The sequence below is a fragment of the Chrysochloris asiatica genome, unplaced genomic scaffold (genome assembly GCF_000296735.1).
Source record: "Chrysochloris asiatica unplaced genomic scaffold, ChrAsi1.0 scaffold00007, whole genome shotgun sequence".
In the NCBI taxonomy this organism is placed as follows: domain Eukaryota; kingdom Metazoa; phylum Chordata; class Mammalia; order Afrosoricida; family Chrysochloridae; genus Chrysochloris; species Chrysochloris asiatica.
The window spans coordinates 7,834,631-7,858,828 of record NW_006408525.1 but is presented as its reverse complement, the minus strand read 5'-3'; the positions used below and the strand labels follow the sequence as shown (position 1 = coordinate 7,858,828).

General features: G+C 49.9%; 1 protein-coding gene across 2 annotated transcripts in view; it reads right to left on the bottom strand.

Annotated features, from left to right (window-relative positions):
- Window positions 1-994: 994 nt before the first annotated feature.
- BCAS3 (breast carcinoma amplified sequence 3) overlaps window positions 995-24,198 on the bottom strand; it is a 701,971-nt gene continuing 678,767 nt past the window's right edge. For both annotated transcript variants that reach the window (XM_006832356.1, XM_006832357.1), the window contains one exon: window positions 995-1,831. In XM_006832356.1, the coding sequence (XP_006832419.1) occupies window positions 1,683-1,831 (149 nt within the window). In that variant the 3' untranslated portion in view covers window positions 995-1,682. The remainder of the gene's footprint in view (window positions 1,832-24,198) is intronic.

The following is a 24,198-nucleotide window of genomic DNA, read 5'->3' as shown; positions in this document are numbered from 1 at the left end:
GCCTGTGTCACCTTCCTCACCCCAGTCTGGATCCTTTTGACTGCATCACTGCTCTGGTTGGAGGGTGGGGGCCATGCCAGTCATGCCAATGTCTCCAGCTGAAATGAGGAAAAGCTCCAGTTGCCCAGGCCAGCATGCCTCACTCTGGTATATGATTTCTCACCCTGCAGGCTCCTAGACAGGAGGGACTAGCTTAAGACAGCCTATGCCAGGTCACGTCTCTAGCTTACAAAACCTCGTGTGGCCGAGGCCCTTCTTCAAACATGCCCAGCTGATCTGGTGAAGGGAACAGAAGATTCCATCTTTTTCTCAGGTGCCAGAATGAGAAGGGGTGTTTATGAAGGGGGCAGGAGTTCCAGGAGCTGCCCCAACTACAGCCGTCCGGACTGTTGGATGGGAAGACTTGATTGTCTGTGAACTTGGCTCTTGACTGTCACATTAAACTTCACCAGAAACTATACCTGGCTCAGTGGGTTTCCTTCAGTCCTCCAAGGACTCCCTGTGATCTCAGGGAAGGGTGAGCCACAGAAGGCAGGGAGGGCCTAGCATTAATCTTCTTCCTGCTCAATACACCTTTTTTTCTCCTCCTGCTTGTGTTTCCTTGTTGCTTTAAGTCCAGAATTGGGAGGGCAGAGGACCCTCCTTCCATCTTTGGGATTTGAAGAGAGGTGCCTCAAATATAAGGTCAAACAAAGGCTGTGTGAAGTTCTTTCCAAGTAAGCCCTCAGCTATCAAAGACCTGACGGGCTGTGCCCATGGTATCTCGGGATGCTCCAAGTCTCCTGTCCAGAGCTCACTGGCTTACATTACACTCCTGCACCCCCACAAACTGCAGAGTAAGACTGCTGCTTCTCATTCCTTCCCCAGCAGGGTCCTCCTGCCCTCCGGCTTGCACAAGTGGTGGTGGTGGTGGTGGGGTATGGGGCTCAGGGACACACGGTTGGGCCCACAGGACCCTGCTCAAACCTTTGGAGAGGACCTTGACCCCAGCAACTCAGGAATGGACACCAATTGCAGCGTGATTTATTGGACAAGACGTGCACTTTTTGACAGGCCTCGGTAACCACAGTTTCCTTCACTGAACAGTACGGGACCAGGGTACAAGGACTTAAGAAAGACAAATTCTTCCCACAAACTGAAAGAGAAAGAAAGGGGGGGGGGCTTCTCTTTCTTTTCTCCTTCCCTAATACTCTGGGCTTCAGTTTGCCCCATGAGGGGAAGGTGCTTTGACCAATGGAAGCTGGGGGCAGTGTGTGTTACAGCCAGAATTAGTCTGGGATTGAAGCTGTCCTGCTCAGGGTCGAAATGTCCCACTGGGCCATCCACCCTCTCCCCACATAGGCCCTGAGATCTGAGCACTGTCCCAGGCCCCTGTGGGTATAGTTAGAAAATGCAAAATCGGATCCAATGCAGCATGTCGAGTGCAAATGGAGGAGGGGGGCCCCCAGAGTGTCTCCTGGCCACAGCCCTGCTGACAGGTGCAGCAGACGTCAAAGGGTGCCGAGATGCTTTGGAAGAAGGGTCTCCTTTAGATCCAGGTAGGCTAGATGGCTGTTGTAAGCTTAGGGAAGGTGGTTGAGGAAAGAGGAGCAGGGATTGAAGGGTAAGATCAGAGGGGGCTTCTCCTCCTCCCTTCAGCAGATGAGTGGACTGGCCAGTCAGAAGCAGGTTGCTGATACCTACTACGGGAAGCTGGTAGGGAAGAGGCTGAGGGGCTGGCTCTCATTGGTGGGGAGCGGAGATCGATAGCCATCAAAGTTTCTTGGGATGCTGCCACTGGTGGAACCTGAGCTGTTACTCAGAGTCTCGATGCTTCCCTCTCGCTGTAGTTCTGCAAGACAGGAGAAGGCCAGGTCTGGTCAGAGTCGAGTCTGGAGGGTAGAGGCACACCCCGGGCCAGGCTGTCTGCCTTGAGGCACCAATCTGGATCCACTTACATCCTTCCGCAGGGGGGATCCCCACCTGCTCCCCACATGGGGTAGGCGGCAGCATCACAGGGAAGCTAAGCCAGGGGAGGGAGAAGCTCATTTGATTGGCAGGCTTCAGTGTTAAGAGTGTTAGACCACAGTCCTCCCTCAGTGTGGGGAAGCCCTTTAGGCCACATACACGGCTGCCCAGCTGATCTGTCTGGGCAACACAAGGCACGTGCCCGCACCTGCAGACATACTCAGGCTCAGCCCGCTGGCTCCCTCCCCTCCATGGTGTCAGATAGGAGGAAGCCAGCACACTGGATGTGTTACTACATTTCCACCCCAAGCTTAGCCGCTCACTCATTCTCTCACACACGCTGCCTGGTGGCCAGACCTCAGCTCAGTATTGGTACCTCCTGGGAAGGGTTCTGTTCCCCTGCAGAAGGATAGACTGGTTTGAAGGCTTTCTGAGGAAGGAGAGTACCGGAGTTCCTGGAGTACCCCCTTGTTCCTCTTGTTAGCCCCCAGGCCTCTGAGAGGCCCCTCAGAATATACATGCTCAGAATGGACCCAATAAGCAGGCTGGGAGGTTCTCCCGTGGCCTCTACACAGCCATGTGACCGTTTTGAAAACTGTAACTTGCTCCATCTCAGTGAAGCTGAGGGCACCTGAACTGCCTCAGATTTTCACCCAAGATGGGGGCTGTGGGAGGTAAATTGGGAAGGGATTTCCTTGCTGACTGGGTACAGGGAAGAGGAATTACTTCTTAGCTCTTTGAAGGTCATCAGTTCACTTAACATCCCTTTGCAGTCCCCCCTATTGGGCACACACGTCCTTGGGCAATTTCTGAGAGTCTGCCCCACTTCAAGATGTAATGACTTGCAGCCTGTTTTTCTCCAGGGTGTGCCTGCCTGTGACTGAGGGGTCTTTTCCTGTCCTCCTCAAGATTGCATGACCTCAAACACTGGTTTGTGGTCAAGGTGGGCATGACGGTTAAAATTGTGTGAGCTCAACTGAGGCCTTTATCTCCCCTCTGTACTGGCTCCCAGGTCACCATACACATGCAGGACAGCTGGCATTGGTTAGGGAATGGATCACAGCCTTAGCTCCTGAGATGGCCACCACCAGCTAGGAACTAACCACTGGCCTCCATTCCCTGCAAGCCACCCCCAAGCACTGAAGGTGCTCAGTAGTAACAGTAGCAGCATGCTGCTTGGGGAAGGGAGAGGGAGCCTGTGCTGTCTTCCCAGAGCTGAAGCCTCTCAGGCTGCACCAGCCATGCCTGAGGTTCTGTTGTGTGGGGAGCAAGCACCTCTCAGCAGATTGGGGCAGTGGGGAGGAGGGGCTGTGGACAGAGACTGAGGACCAGGCTACAGTCTCTGATATCCAAGAGGCACTAACCCTTTGGGTCCCAGCCCTGGGAAAAGTCAGTACTTTTCTGAGTAGGGATTGACGACAAGGCAGGAGTCTACTATGTGTGATCTTTCCCCATGCTCATTCTTCAGTCTTGCTTTAATTTGGAGGCACAAGCCACTGTGCCAAGAAAGAATGGAAAAGCAAAGAGCAGACCCAGAAAATGCTGCAGGGAAGCTTCAGACTGCAAGGAAGCTCCTTCCACCCTGCCACAAGCAAGCTTTTGTAGGAGAGAGCTCCATGGCCCGTTTCAGAAGCCCTTGTTGCATGCAGAGCCTTCCCAGCACTAGGGGGCACTGGTAGCAGGGCCAGGAGGGCAAGAGAGACAAGCATTGCAGTAGCAAGAGAGGCAGGGGTTTCCTTAAGGTCCTGAACATTAGGCCCAAAGGACCAAGCCTCAGAAGAAGGGGCAGGAAAGGCTACTAGTACTGGGGAAGGGTGGGGGGGGACTGTTTTCCAGAGTTCAGAGACAGGCCCAATGATCTTGATGCAAAAGGCTGACATGGTCATGCTGCCAAGGAAACCAGAGCCCACCACAGAAGCCTGGACACAGCCATCCCATCATGTGACACTGCAGGGATGGCCAATGGGGTTCCCATGATGAATCTGCTGCTCTTCTAGGCCAGGTGGAGCCTGTGCTGCCTTGCTCATGGTTAGGTGCTAACAAACTGTTAGGTGCCGTGGAGCCAGTCTGTTTTTGACTCCTAGGGAACCCATGTGACAGACTAGGGTTTTCTACATGGTCATCTTTATGGGCGCAGGTCTTTCTCCTGGGGAGGTGCTGGATGGGTTAGCAGCGGGCATTTCATGGTTGTACCACCATGGCTCCTCTTCACCAACTAGGCCTTAGGGGTGGGGGGTGGGGGGAAGGGAGATGGAAGTGGGCACCCCACTGCCCAGGGTGTCCAAGGAACCTGCTGACTTTCTCTTCCGTGCGCGCATCTTCACAGCTCCATCGCTCCTCTCCAAGGTCTGGTCTGTACCTCCTACCTGGTAATTTCACTAGCTTCCTACTGTGGGTAGCAGGTCTATATTTTGAGGTCTCCAACTGCCAGATCCCCCTCTTCAACGCATCCCCCATACCACAGCCAACGGGACGTCTTCAACACAAGCTTCATCCTGCCTTCCCTCTGCCTAAAAACTTCCAGTAACTTACAACAACCCTCAGAGTAAGGTCTAAACTCCACACTACAAAAAGAACTTCCAGTGACCTGTCCCCCTCCTGCCCCGGGGCTTCCCCCACCTCTCCAGGGCTACCTATTACTGTATCTGATCTGAGGAACCACAGTCATGAAGGTCTGCAGTGTGTGTGTGTTCTGATCTCTCCAGGCTGTTTCTGCCGCTGAGAAGCCCTTCGCGGGTTCCCTCAGGTCCTAGACTTCCTACTTGTCTTCTCAAGCTTAGTCCAAATGTCCACTTCCCCACGGGTCCCACACTGACTCCTACTGCAGGTCCTCTAATGCGTTGTGTACCATTTTCTCATGTGTCTCCCATCTAGATGCAGAGCTCCTTGGGGACAGGGTCTGTGTTTTATGCACCTCTAGCTGCCTAGTGCCAACCACAGAACCCGGAAGACAGTGCTCAAAAGAGGTTTCTTGCATGGATGAATGAATGATGTGGTAAGGAGAGGTGGGGCTCATTCTTCACCAAGGACCAAAAGTACAAACCAGGGGCTGGTGGATCCTGGGACAGTTTCCTGGGTATGTTTTTGAGACATGCCTTTGGTTGAACCCCTTTTCTCCTTTGTTTGATGAAGACAGGAAAATGTGTGTGTGACGTGGAGGTAGATCAGGGGGTGTGCACAGTCTCCCCACTTCGAATCACCCAGCCGCCCAGCCCTAGCAAGCGGCAAATGGAAGGAAATGTGTGGCCTTACCTTCCTCCATCCCGAACGCATGCTTTGTTACTGTTGGGTTGTTCACGGACGCTGGGCTGTTGGCATTGTTTTTTTTTTCCTTTTTTTTTCCCTTTTGAAAAGAAAAGCATTGAGGAATCTTTTTGGAAAAGATATGGACAACGATTGAGAAGTATATTGATCTCTGCAAGCAGGTGGAGAGGGAGTGAGGTGGCATGGGGTGCTCACACCAGGAGAAGGGGAAGCTGGCAGCAGAAGTCTATAGTCAGGGGAGGAGGACAGTGACATGCATTTGACGGGGATTGAGGACTGATCCGTCTTGGGGCCCCAAAGATGGACCTGTGTAATGGAGCCAAGACTCCCTTCAGCATGGGTGGGGGGTGGGGGTGAGGAAGGAAAAGGAGCCACACATGGGACATGAGGAACAGCTTTGGGAAGGGAGAGAGGAGGCCTGGGCCAATGCAGTGCCAGATGGGGCCCATGCAGGTGGGTTACCGGGGACACCTCAGGGCCTTCTGACTCATTGATTTGTGACAGGTGGCCCAGCTCCAGACTGCTGCCCCTTCATCCCCACACCCAAGACCCCCAAGTCTGGGCAGCTCTCCTGCAGCTACGGTAGACACTGTAGAGAACATCCACCCCAGGACCATAGGAGAGAGCAAATGAGGCAAGCAATCCCAGAAGCCTACCCCTTAGGACATGTAGGTTCCGGTCGGTCGGTGGGGAAAACTTAACTATAAGAGGTTATTCTCCACATCTCAAAGTTAGGAAGGGGACGAGAATGAGGAGCTCCCAGGTAAGTGGCTAGACACAGACATGGGATAATCTTGTCCTGATCTCCCATTCAACAGGGGCTTTGTTCCCCTGGAAGGTGGAGGCAGGCTAGACACCCCATCTTGCAGACAGCAAGGCCAGGGGAAAGGAAGAGCCCTGGGTTGTGCAGTCAGGACCAAAATGTTAACTCCAGGATCCTTAAGCTGAGCCCCTCCATGCCACGGGACAGGGTGGGCAACCCATAGAGGGCACAGGGGTGGTGGGGTGAGGAACACCAGCTCTCAAGCAATAAGGGGAGGAATGAGCTAGCGCAATCCCCATATTGACCCTTTTACATGGAACCTTCCCAAATTCAAAGGTGGCAGAGATGGCAGAGGTGGTGGTGGGGTGGTTGTATGCCATCCAGTTGGTTCTGACTCATAGCAGCGCCCTGTATAGGGTTTCCAAGGTTGTAAATTTTTATGGGAGTAGAAAGTCTCATCTTTCTCCCACAGAGTGGTTGGTAGACTCAAACTGCTGGACAGAGAGGGTGCTAATTCTGTTGGGTAGAAAAAGCCCTGGTTACTGAGGAGTGGTTGTTCTCAGTATATGTGGGTAAGAGGGGGCTTGGCTGCCCACAAATCTCACCCTACTCGGCCTTTCTACAGCCCCTCACTGGTCCCTAACCTGGCCCCCTCCCACAGTGGGATGCTGCAGTCCCTCAGCATAGGTCAGAGAGGTGGAAACCTACCCTGGGAGCTAGGAGTGGGTGAGGGAGAAGAGGCAGAGCTGGGTACGGGAGGAAGACACCCACTCACAGGGCTTCTCCTTGGCACCAGATGCAGTTGCGGAGCCGGAGCATGAGGAAACCTTACGTGCACCTTTCCCTCTGGGATGCTGGTTCTCAAGGCTGTTTCATCTTCAAGGTTTCCCCTGGGACTGCCCTCCCTCCCTTGAGGCCACCCTGACTGCACCTGGCAAGACAGGGGCTTCTGTGACTGGGGAGGTGGCTGGGGACCTCTGCATCTGGGAAGGCTCTTCCTCTGTCTCCAGCTGCCACGGTGAATTATCTGGCTGCAGCCGGGCAGGCGGGACTGAATGGACGAAGGGCTCTTTTCACTCACCAGTCAGCTTACTAATGACATGGTGGGGTTTCTGGGAAGGGGGTGACACATTGAGGACACAGGACCTAAGGGAGAGCTGGTGAAGGCTAAGAAAGTCAGAAGGTCAGAAGGGCAGATGTCAAGTCCTACCTTGGGCTTGGCCCTACCCAGGGCTCTTCCAGGCTGTACAGTGGGCATAACTGGCCACTTAGAGACTGAGAGAAGCAAGCCTCTTTGGCTCTGGTAGTTGGGGCATTTGGAAAGCCCAAATCTCAGGGAACTCAGAGGGAGGTCTGTTTCAGGGACCTGCAAGGGGTCAGTAAGTGCAGTGGGGTGCGGGTGGGGGTGTACAAGGAAAGTGTGTCTGGGAGCCCTGATTCAGCCTCGGGGGCAGCCCTAGTGCTTCCCCCACCACAAAAGAGGCAGCATCTCCAGCCTGGCCTCTCTGCTTCCCTGAGGCTCCCGCCAGCCCTAAGTCCATTTAGAGTCTCATGACGCTGCTCATGAAGGGGATTAGCAGAGCATTTTTATTGGGCTCTGGCTGTAACCACACACCCCAGTCTCAAGCTCACCACCCAGGTTGCCTGGCGGGAGTAGAATTGTACCTCAGGGTTGAGTCTTACCTGGCACCCAGAGCGCCACTTCCAGAAGTGAAAAGGGAGCATGTTTAAGAACGTTTTCCCATCTGGCCTACTCCATTGCCTCAGAGGGCCTGAGGAGACAGGCTGGGGATCTGTTCTGCCCAGATTGGTGGAAGCAGTTTAGGGAAGTGGTTCAGAGTATATGGCTAGGCTCTGGCCACCTGTAAGACTTTTGACAGTATCTTTTTTCAACATCTCTGGGCCTCAGTTTCTTGAATGTGAGGGCAGTGTGTACCTCATAGTTTGATTAAATCAATGCATGCAGGTACATCACAAAGAGCTTCAAGCTTCCACTCAGCAAATGTGCGTCATTATTACTACAATCCTATCAGTAACTCTGATAGTCCACAGACTCTAGGCCCCTTCCATCTTCCGTCCCCAGTAGCTGTCTCTGCCATTTGGACCGCCACTAGCTTGGCCTGTGTTGGTACTTGGGAAGGATTCTTTCTTCTTAATAAAAAAAATGGCTCCGGGACGAAGATGGCAGATAGTGTTTACAGCTTTTCATTTCCCACCTTGCTGTTTGCAACTATCCGTTTCCAAACTAGAAAATAAATTTCCAACCTGATGACATGCATTGATTTTTCCCTCCTGCATCCACCTCCCAGTTCTCCCACTTTTGTGAGGACTGTGGTTAAAGCACTTGCCTGGGCTGGGCTCATCAACACCTCCGGGGAGTGGGTGGACACACAGCAGCCAGCCAGACTGCCCTATCTTGCCTGGTACCAACACCACCAGATCAGTTCAGGCCCCTTCTGCAGTGAGGGTTTTTAGGCAGGGACAGCTCTCTAAGAGGCTCTGGGTTCCTGACACCTTCCCCTGGTGTGATACAGGGGGAGGCAACCAGGGGCCCACAGGACTGCTGCATGTTCAGCAGAATGACCCATATAGGGTCTGTCCCAAGCCATCAATTTTGTCAGCAAGGGACCTCAAACATAGCCTGGGACCAGCTGTGCAAACTGGGGCTTGTGGAGAGAAAGGACTAACTATGCATGGTTAGCAGTTTCCTGGTACTGGAACCAAGAGCAATGGCCAGATGCCCACTAAGAGGTGAACACTAAGACATGGAGGGGGCTGCTGGTCTTACACCAGTCCTGGGTCTGGAAGGCAGATGTGCCGTCAGCAAGACAGAGCAGTGTGCTGAGATGCCTCTGGAAACCCTGACAACCCTTCAGATACCAAGCCAGCCTCAGCCCTAGGGCACTTTTTTAGAAGGTTAAAAGTGCAGTACTTTTTTAGGAGGTTGAAAGAGGCAGCCTACAGGGAGGCCTTGCTTGTCTCCCACCTTTGCCGGCTGCCTGGCTCCCTTTCCTCCCCCTTCCCTGTCTTCTCCAAGCCTCAGCCTCCAGTATTGGCACCCTCTCCCCCTTGGCCCCTCCCTCAGGTTTCAGAGCTGGCAATGCTGCTGTAGCTGCTGAATCAGGGGTTCTGTTTATCCACCTGCAGGGAGGTCTTGGGAGGACAGGCTCTGGGGTTGGGGAAGAGACCCAGAAGGGAGTCACCATTTCCTCCAGCAACGGTTTGGTTCCCTTCCCAGGCATGCTTGAGGAGGGGAGGCCAGCTCCTCACAGCCAGCCGAGGGCCGGAGATGAAAAGGCTTTTCCCTGTTCTGATAACAGGCATTCTGGTTTGGGCTGTGGGGAACTGGGGGCTAGATGAGAAGCAGGGTAACTGTGGCCTGGTTCTCTGCAGGGCTTAATGCCTCTGCCCCAGCACAGACTTCTGGCAGAGTGACGCCACACAGTTCTGGTGTCTTAGCAGAGTGACCACGAGAAGAGGTCAGTGGGCAGACAGGCACCACACCTCCCTGGCCAGAGTCTACTTCAACCCACAGGGCTCCCACGAATAGACTTGCTTTCTTCCTCACCCAGTTCTTGTTCCTGACCCAGCAGGTCCTGAGACCTGGAGCACAGCCAACTGAGGACAAGATCGCATAGTGTGCCCACTCAGTCTCTCAGCTGTAACCACGGAGGGAGGCTCTCTGGTGCCCTCCGTGCAGGGCACTGGGTACTGTTTCCCATGCATAGGTGTCCAAAGCAAGAGGTGAGGGACACCTGAGGCCTAGGGGACACCACAGACCCTCATGGGAGTCCTGAGGTTTTCAGAAGAGGAAAGTGTGGCCAATTCCTGGAAAGGGATGAGGTCTATCTGGATGAGGTCTCTGTGCCTTGTAACATGGAGGAAAGTGACATCGTCTCTCCTCCCCTTCTCCCCTTTCCTCCAGTGGTCAAAGGGAAAATTCTCAGGCCTCTGCAGCCTTCATGGTGGCAGGCCAGAGTGGCCTTAATACCATGAAGTAGGAGGTGGATGTGAGCTAGATCCATGCACCTCTGGTGGGCCGGGTAAGGATGGGCGATGATGGAAAATGGGAATGTTGGTAAAGAATAGAGTATGAAAGAGAGGCAAAGGGAGACCTGAGGAATGAAGGAGCTAGACCAAAGGGTGATACACGAGAAAAAAACAAGGGAGACTCAAGAGGGAGAGCTTTCATGTTCATCATCTCTTAGTGCCTCTGACCTCAATCTGCTGGAACCAACTTGTGTGTGTGTGTTTGCGGGGGAGGTTAGGGGATTTGAGGAGTAAGTACTTGAGTTCCATGCCGAGCAGGTTATAGCTCAGCCTGGAGTTTCCTTCACAGCCTTGAATTGCTGATGGTGATTGGGGTACACCCTGATCAGATGATACATACCATCAGTCTGGTTTTTCAAAGATCCCTCTGATAGTGATCATGGTCCTGCACCCATCCCAAGCAGGGAAGGACTTGAACCAGAAAGGCTGTTCTAATCAACTCCCAGAAAACCCATGTCAAGCCCCACTGCATCTCAGTTTCAAGGGAGAGGAGAGCAGGCTCACCCACCCAGACCACCTTGACCAGTACCTGGTGCCCTGCCATCCTTGTAGTGCCACTGTATTAACACAACTTTAAATCCTGACCAAGGCAGTGGCTGTCCTATCTCAAGACACTGTATGCGGGGACTGAAGAGCTGAACTGCTGGGCTCACGTCTCCCTGGTTTAGAGATCATCAATGACTCTGGCCTAACATCAGCCAGGTGTAGGAGGAGCCTCAAGCTCAACCTCCCTGTGTATTAGGAGACTGAGACCTAGCTCTAGCCCCCTTCTTTCACATACGTGCTGAATGGCCATGCAAGTCGCTTCATTTCGCATCTTTTGGACAGGATAAGAGAGTCTGCTCTAGTGACGTCACTGGTGTGGAAAGTTCTACTGAGACAAAGATGGGAAGGGGCTTTAAGAAGCAGCATAGGCATTAAATACATGTAAGGAGCCACCATTCTTGTAGTGGCATCTGGTTAGAAAGTAAGTGTTGCCATCTCTGGTGTCTTAAGTTGGCCGAGGTGCCAGGAATATGCTCCTCAGATGGAGAGGGGGCTGCAGTGCCCTTCCTACCTCCAGCTCTTTGACACGCACGTGGGGCAGAGCCTTGGTACATGTCCCGTGTGATAGACTCAGGGCCGGCAGTACAGCACACCTAATTGTGGTACCAGAGAAGGGCCAGCAAGGTGGCTGTGAAATGTCTTTGTGTGTGCCTCTGCATATGGGTGTGGGTGCTAGTGGGGGGTAGGGTGGGGGGCTGTCTCAGGCACTGGAGAACATCCCCCCTCTGCATGCCTACAAAGAGGAGACAGGGCTTAGAAATTCTCCCTTTGAACCAGGTGTCTGGCAGCTGCCCTTGATCTGCCTGTCTCCTCAAGTCCAGCCACGAGCTTCCAGGCAGGGGTCTTCTTGAGCTATCTCCAAAGCTATGAGATAGCACAGAGGCCTGCAGACTGCAGGAGACGCTGCTCCCTGAATGCTGCGGGCCTGACAGGCCAGAGCCACATCTGGTTCTCATTCAAATGTCCAAATGTAATTACATTCTCTACAATGCAACGGAAGACTTTGGTAAGATGTGGCTTTCCTCCTTTTCCATCAAGACGCACAGATCAGAGTCATTCAATGGCCAACCCACTCCCCTCTCTGCACGGGCCTGGCCTAGTCTGGAAAGGCAAAGACCTGTGCCATTCTCTGCTTTCTAAAGCTTATGGGGGTGGGGTCAGAGTGGGACGACTCCACACACACACACACACACACACACACACACACACACACACACACACATCCTCCATTTATCCACCTGAGAGGATTAACAGCTGTGGCCAATGCAGCAGGCTAGCTGCCAAGCAAGTTAGTGCACAGTGGGTTGGGTGGAGGTGGGAGTGGGGAGGTTGGGGCCTCCAGTCCTCCTAAAAGGGTCTTCCCAGTTCTGAGGAGAAAGCTGCTCTTGTCAGTGACACAACAGTAACACTTCTTTCCACTGCCTCACTACAGGGGTGTCTTCTAACACTCTGTCAATGGGAATCCCTTTTTTGCAGTTCCTAACAATGGTTAGCACTTGAGAGTTACCATTCTGGAGTGTGGGATGAGGGCCCCTTCCTTGAAGTTTCCTATACCCCAGTCTGATCCAAGAGCCCCTCTGTAAGAACTGGAGCTACCTAACAATCAGGATGGGAGAGGCAAACCTCCCTGTCTCTCTCTCTTGCTCACCTTGCTTCCTCAGGGTTACTAAGAGCCTTCCCCCAGCCCCTCAACATCCACACAAGAGCAGGGAGGGCTGAGAAGCATGGGGGCGGGTGGCGGTGGTGGGAATGAACGGAAATCAGCATCTTGAAGGATAAATGTGGCATCTGGGCTCTCAAGGAACCCCAAGGACCCTCCTGTCTCAAGTTTCTGGCCTGTCAGGGGTCTGAACAAGCTAACAGACATCAGGGTCCAGGGTGTGGTCCTCTGTGAAGGGGAGCATGTCCTCCTCACTGACCTGAAGTTTCAGTGCCATACCCTCTTGGCCTCGTTCACGACTTCCCCATATTCAAGCAGAAAAGTCCCTTGCACAGGGCTGCTTTTTCCAGCTTCCCTTCCCAACCAAGTATCTTCAGTTTATGGTTCCTTTTTACTTCGGGATTTATGACTTTCATGGTAATGGGTTCCATTCTACTTCCTCTACGCCTATTTTTCTAATCACTGTGGTACCGGCTTTATGAGAGTTTAATAAGTGGGGGGATATTTTTCCTTTTGAAACAAACAGCTGCAAGTTAATGACTTATAGTGGACGTAGATGCTACCCAGAGACACATGGGGGTTGGGGTGGGAATAACTGTTCTGGGAGTAGAGGAGAGTCTTCTAGATTAAAGACAGCTAGCTGTGTTAAGGTCCCTCCCAAGCTAGAGTCTCACATGCTGTTCCCAAACATCTCTACCAGAGGACCAGAACCAAGTACAAGCACTCAGGGGGGCTGTGCATCAACGAACACATATCCGGGATAGGCACACACTCAAGATGGTTTAAACCAACCCATCCCAATTATCATTGACCTGGCTCCACGTAAGAACCATTTTGTGTATTTGTTCCCCAAATGGTAAACTTTCCCTTTTTTACATCATTTCTTGGTAACCCTTACATAAGTGAGTTAGGTATTAAGGAAACAAACCCATTTCTTAGTCCAGTTGTCCTAGGCCAAGCCCTAGCAAAGGGTATTGGGGATTCAGGGTCTCTCTCGTCACCCTTTAGGGTCCCAGCCCGGGCTCTCAAGCCTGCAGACGGTGGCTGGGAGGGAATCACAAGCCTCAATTAATTGCTGTGGTGCCGCCTGCTCAGATGAAAAAGGCTGGGCTGATGCCGACTTAGCCTTTGTGCTCAAAACACAGACTGGCTGCTGGTGCCGGGCCTCTATTCATTATTCAATTCAGCCAGCTCAGAGGAGCCTTGCCATTTGCTCCTCCAGGAGGAATAACAAATCTAGAAATGCAATTCCACTTTGGTGTATTAAGATATTGATTTGCCTGTCGAGTGGAAATGCATTTGTTCTGTCAGCCCTCCCGTGGGCGGGAAGGGGTTAACCAAATGTTTATCACAAGGCTGGCTTCAGAGTTGAAAGTAATGTGATCAGTAATGAATTTTGTGTTACATTAGGTTGTATAAATGGACAGACAAGCGCAGACAACAAGTGGCCAGGAGTCGGGGCTAATCTAATGATGTAAAAATAGAGACAGCACCAGTTATACTAGGGGCCAGCTCCAGGCTCCTGCAGGGACTGCAAATGAATAGGTACAAATCTAATTACTCACTAATAGACGCACTACAAGAGGGGCAGTCAATGGTAAATGCATTAGGGCCTAGTGACCTCTCGGCTCTGCACAGCAGAATCCGAAAATTTGACTTCCATCTTAAAAGTGGGGGGCAGGGAGTAGAGTTCTCAAAGGGACTCTTGTTGGGTGAAGGACAGTAACCACTTCTCCTCCCCAGCCAGTGAGTGTCTGGCCAAAGGTGCCTCCTATCTGAGCTGACCTCTTGCCCACACTCCAATGCCTCTGAAACCTGGGCACCAGGGGGTGGGAGGTGGGGCCTCTTGAGGAACAAAAAGAACCATGGGCCAAAGCCTTCCCTGCAGGCAAAGCCGGGAATTACATACCCAAACACTTCACAGCCATGTGCCTCTCAGGGGTGATGTTTTTTACTGCTACATCAAGGGGTGTCTCTGTATTGAAAATAAAATATTTCTTTAACGCAGACCAGGAAATGAATCTTTAAGAGAGCGGCAAGAGCTGAGATCAAAGTGAGGAGACCTCACAGTCTGGTTTGACCACTGAGAGCTTGGCAGAGGGGGTTCATGGTCTGTTCTACCAGAGTCTGTCCAATAGCACAGCACACCCAGAGCTTCTCCTGGGCCTAACCTAGCACCATCCTTCCCCTCTATTCCTCCCTCCCTACTCCAGCCTACAGAATTCCCACATCCCTGCCTGCGGCATGAGGCTGGGAGAGGGAAGGAGGTGGAGGTAAAGCCAACATCTTGGGTAGTTCCTCAGGTTTTCTTCCTCCTCTTGGGTTCCAGGGATTTAGAAACCAAGCCTGAAGTTTGAAACTGTTTGGCAGTGGGGCTGGGTTGCTTAGAGAAGATCACAGAGGTGTGCTCAGATGCACTCACTTCCTTGCTCGTAGTATTCAACTCTGAGTGGTTTGGGGATGAATAAAATCTGTAACCAAATAAGCTCCAAACCTCCCAAGGATCCAGGCCATGCTTGGATGGAGGCCTGGCCTTGGTAGGCTGAGCCTACATTCCCCCATCCCACCCCTAAGGTCAGCACCACAACGATCACACACGTTCAAGTGGAGATGGCACGCCTGTCCTAGCCAACTGGAACCTGCTGACGATGGGAACATGCCAACAAATGAACACGGAGGGGGCACCGAATGGAAAAAGTCATCCTGAACAAATGAAGGAACTGGATGGTGATTCTCCCCAAACTCAATTACGTGCACAGAGGGATGGAATTGCAAGCTATTGAGCCCCACTATGAAACATATGTGGGGGACACTTGGGAAAGTCTGCGAAGCCTGGTGCTGAGGGATAAGCCAGCAAACTGAAGAATGTCTCATGCAGTGGGCCCGCAGATCCCTGAAGGCAGAAGTGGTGGAAAGGGAGGACTGAGCAGGCAGAAATCACCAAAAGTCAGAAGCTGGGCAGCTGTTTCTGGTATGGGTATCCCAAAAGGCCTCCTTCTGTTAAATTCAATCAGATTAGCTTGGCTTGGTCTTCCTTAGGGCATGTTTTCTTCACATCTAAGAGCTGAGGCTCAGGATTCCTAAAGGGTCAGAGGGTCATTTCCAGCATTCATTTTCTCTGGGTGTGCCTTTTTTTTTTTCTCTTACCAGCCATCAAATCTAGGTGGTGGTCTGCATACCTCAGACCATCCTGGGAGAAGGCAGGGGTAGGGGTGCAGAGGCAGGGAAAGATGGGGATTTAACCATCCGTGACCGTGCTCAACTTTGTTCAGATCCCACACCTCCCAGAAAGGTCACTGGTTCAAAGCAAACTCCCTGGCAGAGGAGGAAGAACGGCAAGCAGCCCTCCCTGTGGTTATCCATTCACCTATGTTACCGCCCGCCTCCAGAGGAGGGCCCTTGCTCCAGGGTCCAGCAGCTCTCTGCTGCTCCCGTTTGTCTAGGCCTGTTGGTTTTCCACAGGAATTCTAGATTCCATGTTAGGAGCCACAGAAGGCTCTGCAGTGAGAGCTCACCAGCGGTCCTCTTTGGGGTTGGAAGAAATCAGTGAGTCTTGGCAAAAGACCCCAAAGGAGACTTCAGGCAACTAGGAACTGCATGGAGGTACTCCCCAGTCCTAAATTCCTATTCCACTCTGCCTCTCTCTGCAGGAGGCTTCCAGCAGCCTGTGCAGAATCAGATTTGAGATCCGTAGCAAGGTGACTTTAAACACAATATTTTCCCCATTGCTCTGGCTGGCTTTCATTTACCTCTCACAGGCCACAAAAAGCTCATGTAGTCATTTAACAAACACTGACTGCGGCTCAGCATGGCTCTCATCCTGGATGCTGGGCAGGGAGAAGGCTGGAGGTTAGAGTTAACACAGATGAGTCTGATTCTGTCCAAGCAACCACACACTCATGGCGGTATGGATGAGGGAGGAGCTGAAGGGACCACCAGAGTTGGCTCTTCCTCCAGGGGGCATGTAGAATGGGATCAGCTCCTAATTAGCAAAAGGCAGCACATACTACTACCTACTCATGTATGCTGGTGCAGAAATGCAGAGGACAGAGCGAGCACATTTGCCTATGTGGCCAGGAAAACTCCGCAGAGGAGGTGAGATTTGAGCTAGAACTAAAAAGACAAATAGGCAGAGGGGTAGGGTGGCAGGCACTTTGGGAGGGTGAACCCATATGCTGGCAAAGGGATTGTTTTGTCAGGTGACATGCTAGCATGAAGCATGGGTTATTGTGGAAAGGAAGTAGGAGCTCAGGTTGGAAAGGGAGGGTGGGGAAGGCCTAGGAGAGGCCTGAGATATCACAGCAAGGCATCTGGACTGTAATGTGGAGGTAATGGGCATATTCAGAATAGGAAAGTGGGACAACAGAGAGCAAGTCCTGAAAGTCAGAGTCCCCTTCCTCTACTGGACCCCCTCTTAACCTGAAGAAAGGGTGGGAGTAACTGACAGACTCTTCTGGGCAGGTGAGAATGACAAGCTCTCAAGAACTGCAAACTCCTCCTGCTGCTGTTGTCAAATGCCGTGAAGTCGGTTCTGACTCATAGTGACCCTGTATAGGGTTTCCAAGGAGCAGTCAGTGCATTTGAACCACTGACCCTGAGGTTAGCAGTCCAGAGCCATGCCACATTTTTTAGTTGCTGTCTTAGACATTTCACTACATATCTTTCATTTCCTCATTTGCATATTGGAGGGAGTCATGTATATAGCTGGCACTGTTGTGACAATTAGGGGACATTAATGTAGCTAGTCACTGTGAGTGGGTACTGACTCGATGGCACCTAACAACAACAACAACAATGTAGCTAGTACAGCATTGGAAGCACAGACACCCCTGGGAAGATAGTGTTTATTATAATCATTGGTAAGAATCAATGAGATGACATATACCATCCAAAACCCAATCCACAGCCACTGAGTCAATTTGGACTCTTATTGCCCCTACAGGACAAAATAGTACAGTCCTGTAGTCTTTCCAAGTCCGTAGTCTTGGAAAGGACTCCTGGTGTGGTGCTGTAGAATCAGCACTGGACTGTAAACCATAGGTCACCAGTTCAAAGCCACCAGCTGTTCCTTGGAAACCCTATATAGGGTCACTATGAGTCAGAACCAACTTGATGGCACTTAACAACAACAACAATCTCTATGCAAGGAGCTCTGGTGACTCCATAGGTTAAGCATTAGACTGTTAACCACAAGGTGGGTGGTTTGAACCCATCAGCAGCTCCGTGGGAGAAAGATTTACAATCTGCCTAGTCTTTGGGGACACCATGGTCAACTAGCATAACACAGTCCACAAAGACAATGTTCTATGTCCTACTTTGGTGAGTAGCAACTGGGATCTTCAAAGCTCATCAAAGGTCATCTAAGGTCACTTCCCTAGCCAGAAGAAAGAAGAGTGATGAAAACTGAAGATGCTTGGGAACAACTGGTCCAGTGAACTAATAGACCACGTGACCATCAGTGTCCACGACCCCGAGACTAGAAGAACTAGATGGTGCCTGGCTACCACTACCAACTGCTCTGAAAGGGGTCCCATTCGAAGGTCCTGGGTAGAGTAGGGGAACATGTGGACTAAAACTCAAAATCATAAAAAAGACTAGACTTACTGGTCACATAGACTGGTGGAACTGAGACTATGGCCCATGGTCACTCTTCAGGTCTGGAATGGAACTCACCGTTACAGCTCAATTTTGAGCCAAGCAATAGTTAGGTGTAAGGGGGGACAACAACTCCGTGAGGTACGCACGCCATAGAATGTGGTCAACCATTCGAGATCAAAAGGGCAACATTTACCTAAGGGCAAAATTCAGAAGGGTGGAGAGAGGAGAAAAGGAAATCAGGACCACAGGGAGGCAGTGGGGTAAGTGATGTTCCATGGAGGGGATTGCAATCATAGAGATGAAACCAAGTGTAAGATTTGATGAATGGAAAACAGATGATCTGCTCTGTAAACCTTCACTCAATTCACAATAAAAAGTTTAAAAAAGAAAAAGAAAAAGATTTACCGTCTCAGAAACCTTACTTTGTCCTAGAGGGTTACTGTGCATCAGAACTGACTTGATGGCATGGGTGGAAGCAGACTGCCACAGAGGAGCTGGTCAGTTCGAACCACTGACCTTTTTGGGTTAGCAGCCGAGTGCTTAATCACTGCATCACAGGGCTCATTTTGAAATCATATATACCAAGTGCTTAATACAGAAGTCGGGACATAGTAGGTGTCTTGTTAAGTGCCATCAAATTGGTTCTGACTCATAGCAGCTGGTGAGTTTGAACTGCCAACCTTGTGGTTAGCAGACCAGTGCTCATCCTGCAGCACGACACCAGGAGTCCTTAGTAGTTGGTGGTGTTGTTGTTGTTAAGAGTCGTTGAGTCAATTCTGACTCACAGTGACCCTGTACAGGGTTTCTGAGGAACAACTGGTAGTTTTGAACCACTGACCTTGTGGTTAGTAGTCCAGTGCTTATCCTATAGTGCCACACCAGGTAGGTGTGTGTTGTTGTTGTTAAGTCCATGGAGTATGTGCTGATTCATAGCGACCCTGTATAGGATTTCCAAGGAGTGACTGGTGAGTTTGAGTCACCAATCTTGCTGTTCAAATCAACCTTAAAGTCAAGTGCTTATCCTACTGTGGTATGTTTTTGTTGTTAAGTGCCACTGAGTCGATTCCAACCCAGAGCAACCCTGTATAGGGTTTCCAAGGAGAAGCTGGTGAGCTTGATTTGAACCACCGACCTTGCAGTGCAAACGGCTTTGCAGTCTGACGCGTTAGCCCACAGCGCCACAACTGGACTCCCCAGTAGTATAGATCCTTTCAATGAAATGGGAGAGGGAAACCGGTAAATGTAGTAAATATACACCCAGTATATTTACTTGTTGTTGTTGTTGTTAAGTGCCATCGAGTCGGTTCTGACACATAGCGACCCTGTACAGGGTTTCCGAGGGTGTAAATCCTTTACTACTGGGTGTATATTTGGGTATCTATTTACTACATTTACCGGCTTCCCTCTCCCATTTCACTGAGAGGAACTCAGGGAGGTAAAGGCCCTCGCCCAATGCTCACAGACTTCCCCTTATTTCTTGAGAATGATTTCTAAATCGTGCTGGAGGGGAAAAAAAAATTCTTCCCAATGATAGCAGCTGGGTGCTGGGAACTGGAACGTTCAGATTTGGCTTTTTCTACTCGTGGAAAATAGCTAGAAATAGGCAATCTGACACTGAAGTAGACACAAATAGCAACTCCCAACTATGTTACCCCTGCTGCAGCCACTATCCCACAGTCTCACCTAACCGGGAGTTTGCAGATTTGTATTCACATCCTGGGAAGATCACGCCCTGTGGGCGGGGACACAAGCCTGACCTCCCTTCAGTCAGCTGTTCTGTGGGCCCCAGTGGGAAGCTGCTAGTAAGAGACAGAGAGACAGAACACAGTGCAACACTGCTTGTTTCTCTGGGGCAACAATGTCCTCTGCGTGGAGGCACTAGGAGACATCTGCAGAGCACCTACCCACTTGCCACGTGTGACCATAGCAAATGCTTGGGTCCACTGAGGTAGCTGAGACAAGTCATTGTAAACAGTTGGTGAAGGTACTGTAGAGGGAGGAAACTCTAGGGCCTAGTTAAGGGAAGCAGAGGAAAGGACACTGGTGCCTAAGTTGCTTGAATGACACTGTAAGGAGCTCTGGTAGCGTAGTGGTTATGAATCAGGCTGCTTACCTCAGGGACAGCAGTTGGAAACTACCAGCTGTTCCATGGGAGAAAGGTGAGACTTTCTGCTCCGGTAAAGATTTACAGCCTCGGAAACCCTGTGCATGGTCACTATGAGTCGGAACTGACTCCACGGCATATAACCACCACCACAGGAGCAATCAGGGATGTTACTCAGAGAAGCCTTAACACAGGACCAGGCCCAAGCCGGAAGCTAGCTACATCTTGAGGAAGTGAGAAAGCCCAATTACATGAATGACTCTCACCCTTCTTGAGGCGGGGGAATGGGGATCTAGGTTAGAAGGTTAAGATTTGAAGGGAAAAACATTGGCTTTTGTGGCCAGTTTTGTTGGGTGGGGGGTTATCATTAAGAGGAGAGAAGCCAAAAGACTCAGGAGGTCACAAGACTGACCCTTCCCAGGGCGTCTGGGTGAATGCCATTTTGACTCGTACACTGGCCAGAGGAAGATGACAAAGGAAGCTCCTATGGGAAGATGAAACAAGCTTGGGTGTTATGTGCTGCAGGCACATAGGCGTGTGAGTCTATGAACCACAACTGTGAAGCCTCCTGAGTCTATCCTCTCTGTGGATTTTCTTAGAAGAGGAACAGGGTGGTTAACTGAGATCCACAGAGACTCATAGAGGCAACCACTTAGAATCAGAAAATCTCAGGTTTAGGGCACGACCCTTAGAAGTCCCACAAACAGGCATGCTGTCTCCAGTCTTCCTGAGGATTCCCATTTCCATGGTTTTGCAGAGAATCCGGTCACTATAGTTCAGCTACCCTGGAACTGGACTGGGTGAAAGTCTCCCTTTTGAGCTATAGCATGTTTTATGTGTGAGATGGAGAAAATCCTAGCAATTGCCACATCTTCAGAATAGTCTGTGAAGTTCAATGTGGCCAGTCTGCTTTTAAAATATCACCAATGATTATCAGCTTTGAATCCAGGGATGACCAGAGAGTAGGATGTCTGAAAGTGAGGAGAATAAAGTACCTACAACTATCCTCACCTGATTTATTCAGTACCTTGTATTGGGAGGGATCCTGATCCCTACAGAAAAATATTCCCTTAGCCCAAAAATGCCCCCAGCCCTCAGCAGTGGGGCAAGCAGGAATTCCAAGTCCATTGGAAAAGATAACCGTAGGGATGGCGGGATCCCAGCACTCTGGGTTGTTTGTGCTATACACATCTGGATAACTCTAGTAACCATGGCGTTGTTTTGTTGTTAAGTGTTTTTTGAGTCCATTCCAATTCACAGCAAGCCTGTATATAATTTCTGAGGAGCGGCTGGTGGGTTTGAAGCATCAACCTGGTGGATAACAGTCCAGTGCTTATCCTACAGTGCCACACCAAGATTCCAATAGCTAACATTTACTAAAAGTGTTAAGTTCTATCATCATGAACAGAAATACATTATCAGCATAAAAAATAATGTTTTCAGTTCATCTTTTGCAATACATAGCAAATCAACAGATATGTTCATGAACTTTGTGAAACCTTCCTGTGGCCATTTAAAAACTGGGTGTGATGTTCAAAACGGGATTTTACTGTCAAGAGGGGAAACAAAGGCACAGCACTTATAGTAAGTAAAAATAGCTTCTGATAAAAACCTTTGAGAGAGCTTGAATTGAAGATCATTTTAGAGCCTTCTCTGCTGAGTAATTAATATGCATTCAGGAAAACTCGGAGGATTTAGCAGAATAAATTGGCGCATTGGTTTTTGTGGTGTAGTGAATTGTTTAATATGTCTCTTCTAGACTTGGTCTTTGTAGCTCCCACCAAATGACTCTTTTTTCTGAGAGGTCTGAGTAAGAGAAGGTGGGAGAGGATACTGACGACATGACATGGTTCCACTGAGGATGTTAACGGAGTTTGTTGTAATTGTGAAAAACCTGGAACGTCAATTGGGTTTACAATGAGCCACATCTCAGAAGGAAGAAGGGGAGGGGTTGTCTCACTACCATCAAAGAACTAGAGCCAGGAGTAAGGCAAGTCCTCTGGACCCCAAGACCTCTGCACATTGGACCTTCCCCATCCAGGGACAGAAAGCTGGGACACCAGAGGAGTGACAGGGACAGCAGCAGTGGAACCAAGAACAAGAGCATAAGACAGAACAGAGGGCTTCCCAGCCACGGTGTAAATACAGCTGAGTGACTTTGGGAAGGACGCTTGCTTGTAGAGTGGGGTGCCTCCAGGCACTTAAGTGGGGGAGTTAGTTTTGCTGACACAGAGAGCTACAGTCAAATACCTTCAGTCTGAGGCTTATGGTGAAGTGATGGGTCCTATGGGCATTTATCAGCAGCTAACTGGAACAATTGTTCCCTGAGCATTTCTGACCCCGAATTGCAACCTATTAACTTCCCTAATAAAGCCCATAACGCTGTTCTGTGTGGCCACTGCAATGGGTTATCGAACCCAAGTGAGACATAAAAAGGGTTGAGGGAGGACGTTTTGTTGTTACACAGTTTTACAGTGTTCTAATAGTAGGCTGCAATTTATTCATATACTATGAAATCACTTGAGTGGGTTGCAATGACATTTTTTTTTAATGAAGCAAAATAGAAAGTTCTAGAATTAATTGCCTAACACATTCTTTTGCTAACATTTTGTATACTTGGATGGACTGAGTCAAGAAGTAAAATGTGGTTTTGTTTTCTCTTATAGGGATAGTTTAGCTTTTACTCCAAATTTTTCCTTTTAAGAATGTTCAAACCTCAGAAGTGTTGAGTGAACAGAAAAATAACCACCATATTCTTCAGCCAGATTCACCATTTTTTAAAATATCTCGCTACAACTACTTCTCTCTCTCTGACTCACTCATTCTCATGTGTGTATTATGTGTGTATTGTCTATTTCATTCTCGCCCTCTCTTAAAATGTATTTCTGACCACTCAAGCAAAGATTGAGCCCAAAGGTCTGTTCTGGACTATAACGGAAGCAGATAAAAAGATCTTAGAAAAAGATGAAGCCTCTCTTCTACTCTTCCTGGAGAAAGGAACAAGGAGTCTAGGATGGCAGGAAACGGTGCTAAGGAAGAGACTATACCTCTTAACCTCGAGAGCTGACTCAGGGTGTTCTTCAGAGACACAGCAGCAAACAGAGGCTCCTCTACAACCGAGATGCATCAAGTGTATTCGACACAGCAGATTAGGATGTGTGAATAAGGCAGCTGTACTTTGGTATCAGATGGAGGAGAAAGCAGAAGGAAGAAAAGGTTTAGCTAAATAGTTATTGAAAGAGTTAAAGTCTAAAGAGAGTCTAATGTGTACCAAGGTGTTTATTAGTTGTTTGTTGGGGGTTTTGTGTTTTGTTTTGGTATTGGATTTTAACTTTACCTAGACTGAAAACAACTGACATAAGGAAATAGTTCGTTTATTTTAAAATTTTGAATTTTCAAGAAAAGGCAATAATGAAAGGAATGTCTGCTAAGTAGGAAATAGTTGAGTTATTTTGAGGGGGTTGAAAGAGAGGAGGGGGTTGTAGAGACAACATTCCTGGCTGAAGACAAAGTATGTGCAGAGGCTGGGCACTTAGGAACCTTGCAGGGAGTTCAGTTGGGGGGCTTGCCCGGAGCAGGAGAGGAACCTGGAGAACAGAACGTGGCTGGTCATGAAGGTTTGGTACATGCTAAGGCTGGGTTGTGGAAGAGGAGTTCGAAGGTGGAAATGTTGGACTGAAGAGATGGTTCTGGAGATCAGAGGAGAAAACTTAAGTTGGAGAATATTTGGAAACTCTCACTTTATGGAGAGTAATTGAAGCCTCGAGCACAGAGCAGATAGCTGTGTACACAGAGAGAAGAGAGGAGGACCAAGATAGGACCTTGAGACTATACTTAGTGGGCCAACAGAGGAGGGAGACCCAGAAATGGGATTGAGAATGAACCAGAAAACAAGAACCATGCGGAACACTTTAAAAGCACAGGGCTTGGTGACAAGTTCGCTGCTGAATGTAAAACCAAATTGCAGATAAGTGACTTTGGTTGCTGGGGCTGTTAGGATCTAGATGGCAGGAAGTCAGGTTTCTTACATGGTAACAATCATTTTCTGAGAGATGGCAAGGTGGGGAACTGAATGGGGAAGGTTGAGATAGTATTCCTGAGAAAGGGAAAGGACGGATTTCAAGATGATGGACTGAGTGCACGAATAGCAATCATGGGGGGGGGGGGGAAATCAAAGAATTAATAGGTAGTTACATTTGAAAACAAGAACACAAACTCTTAGTGGACCAGAGATCTGGGGTCCACGGCCTAAGTGGTTCTACAGCA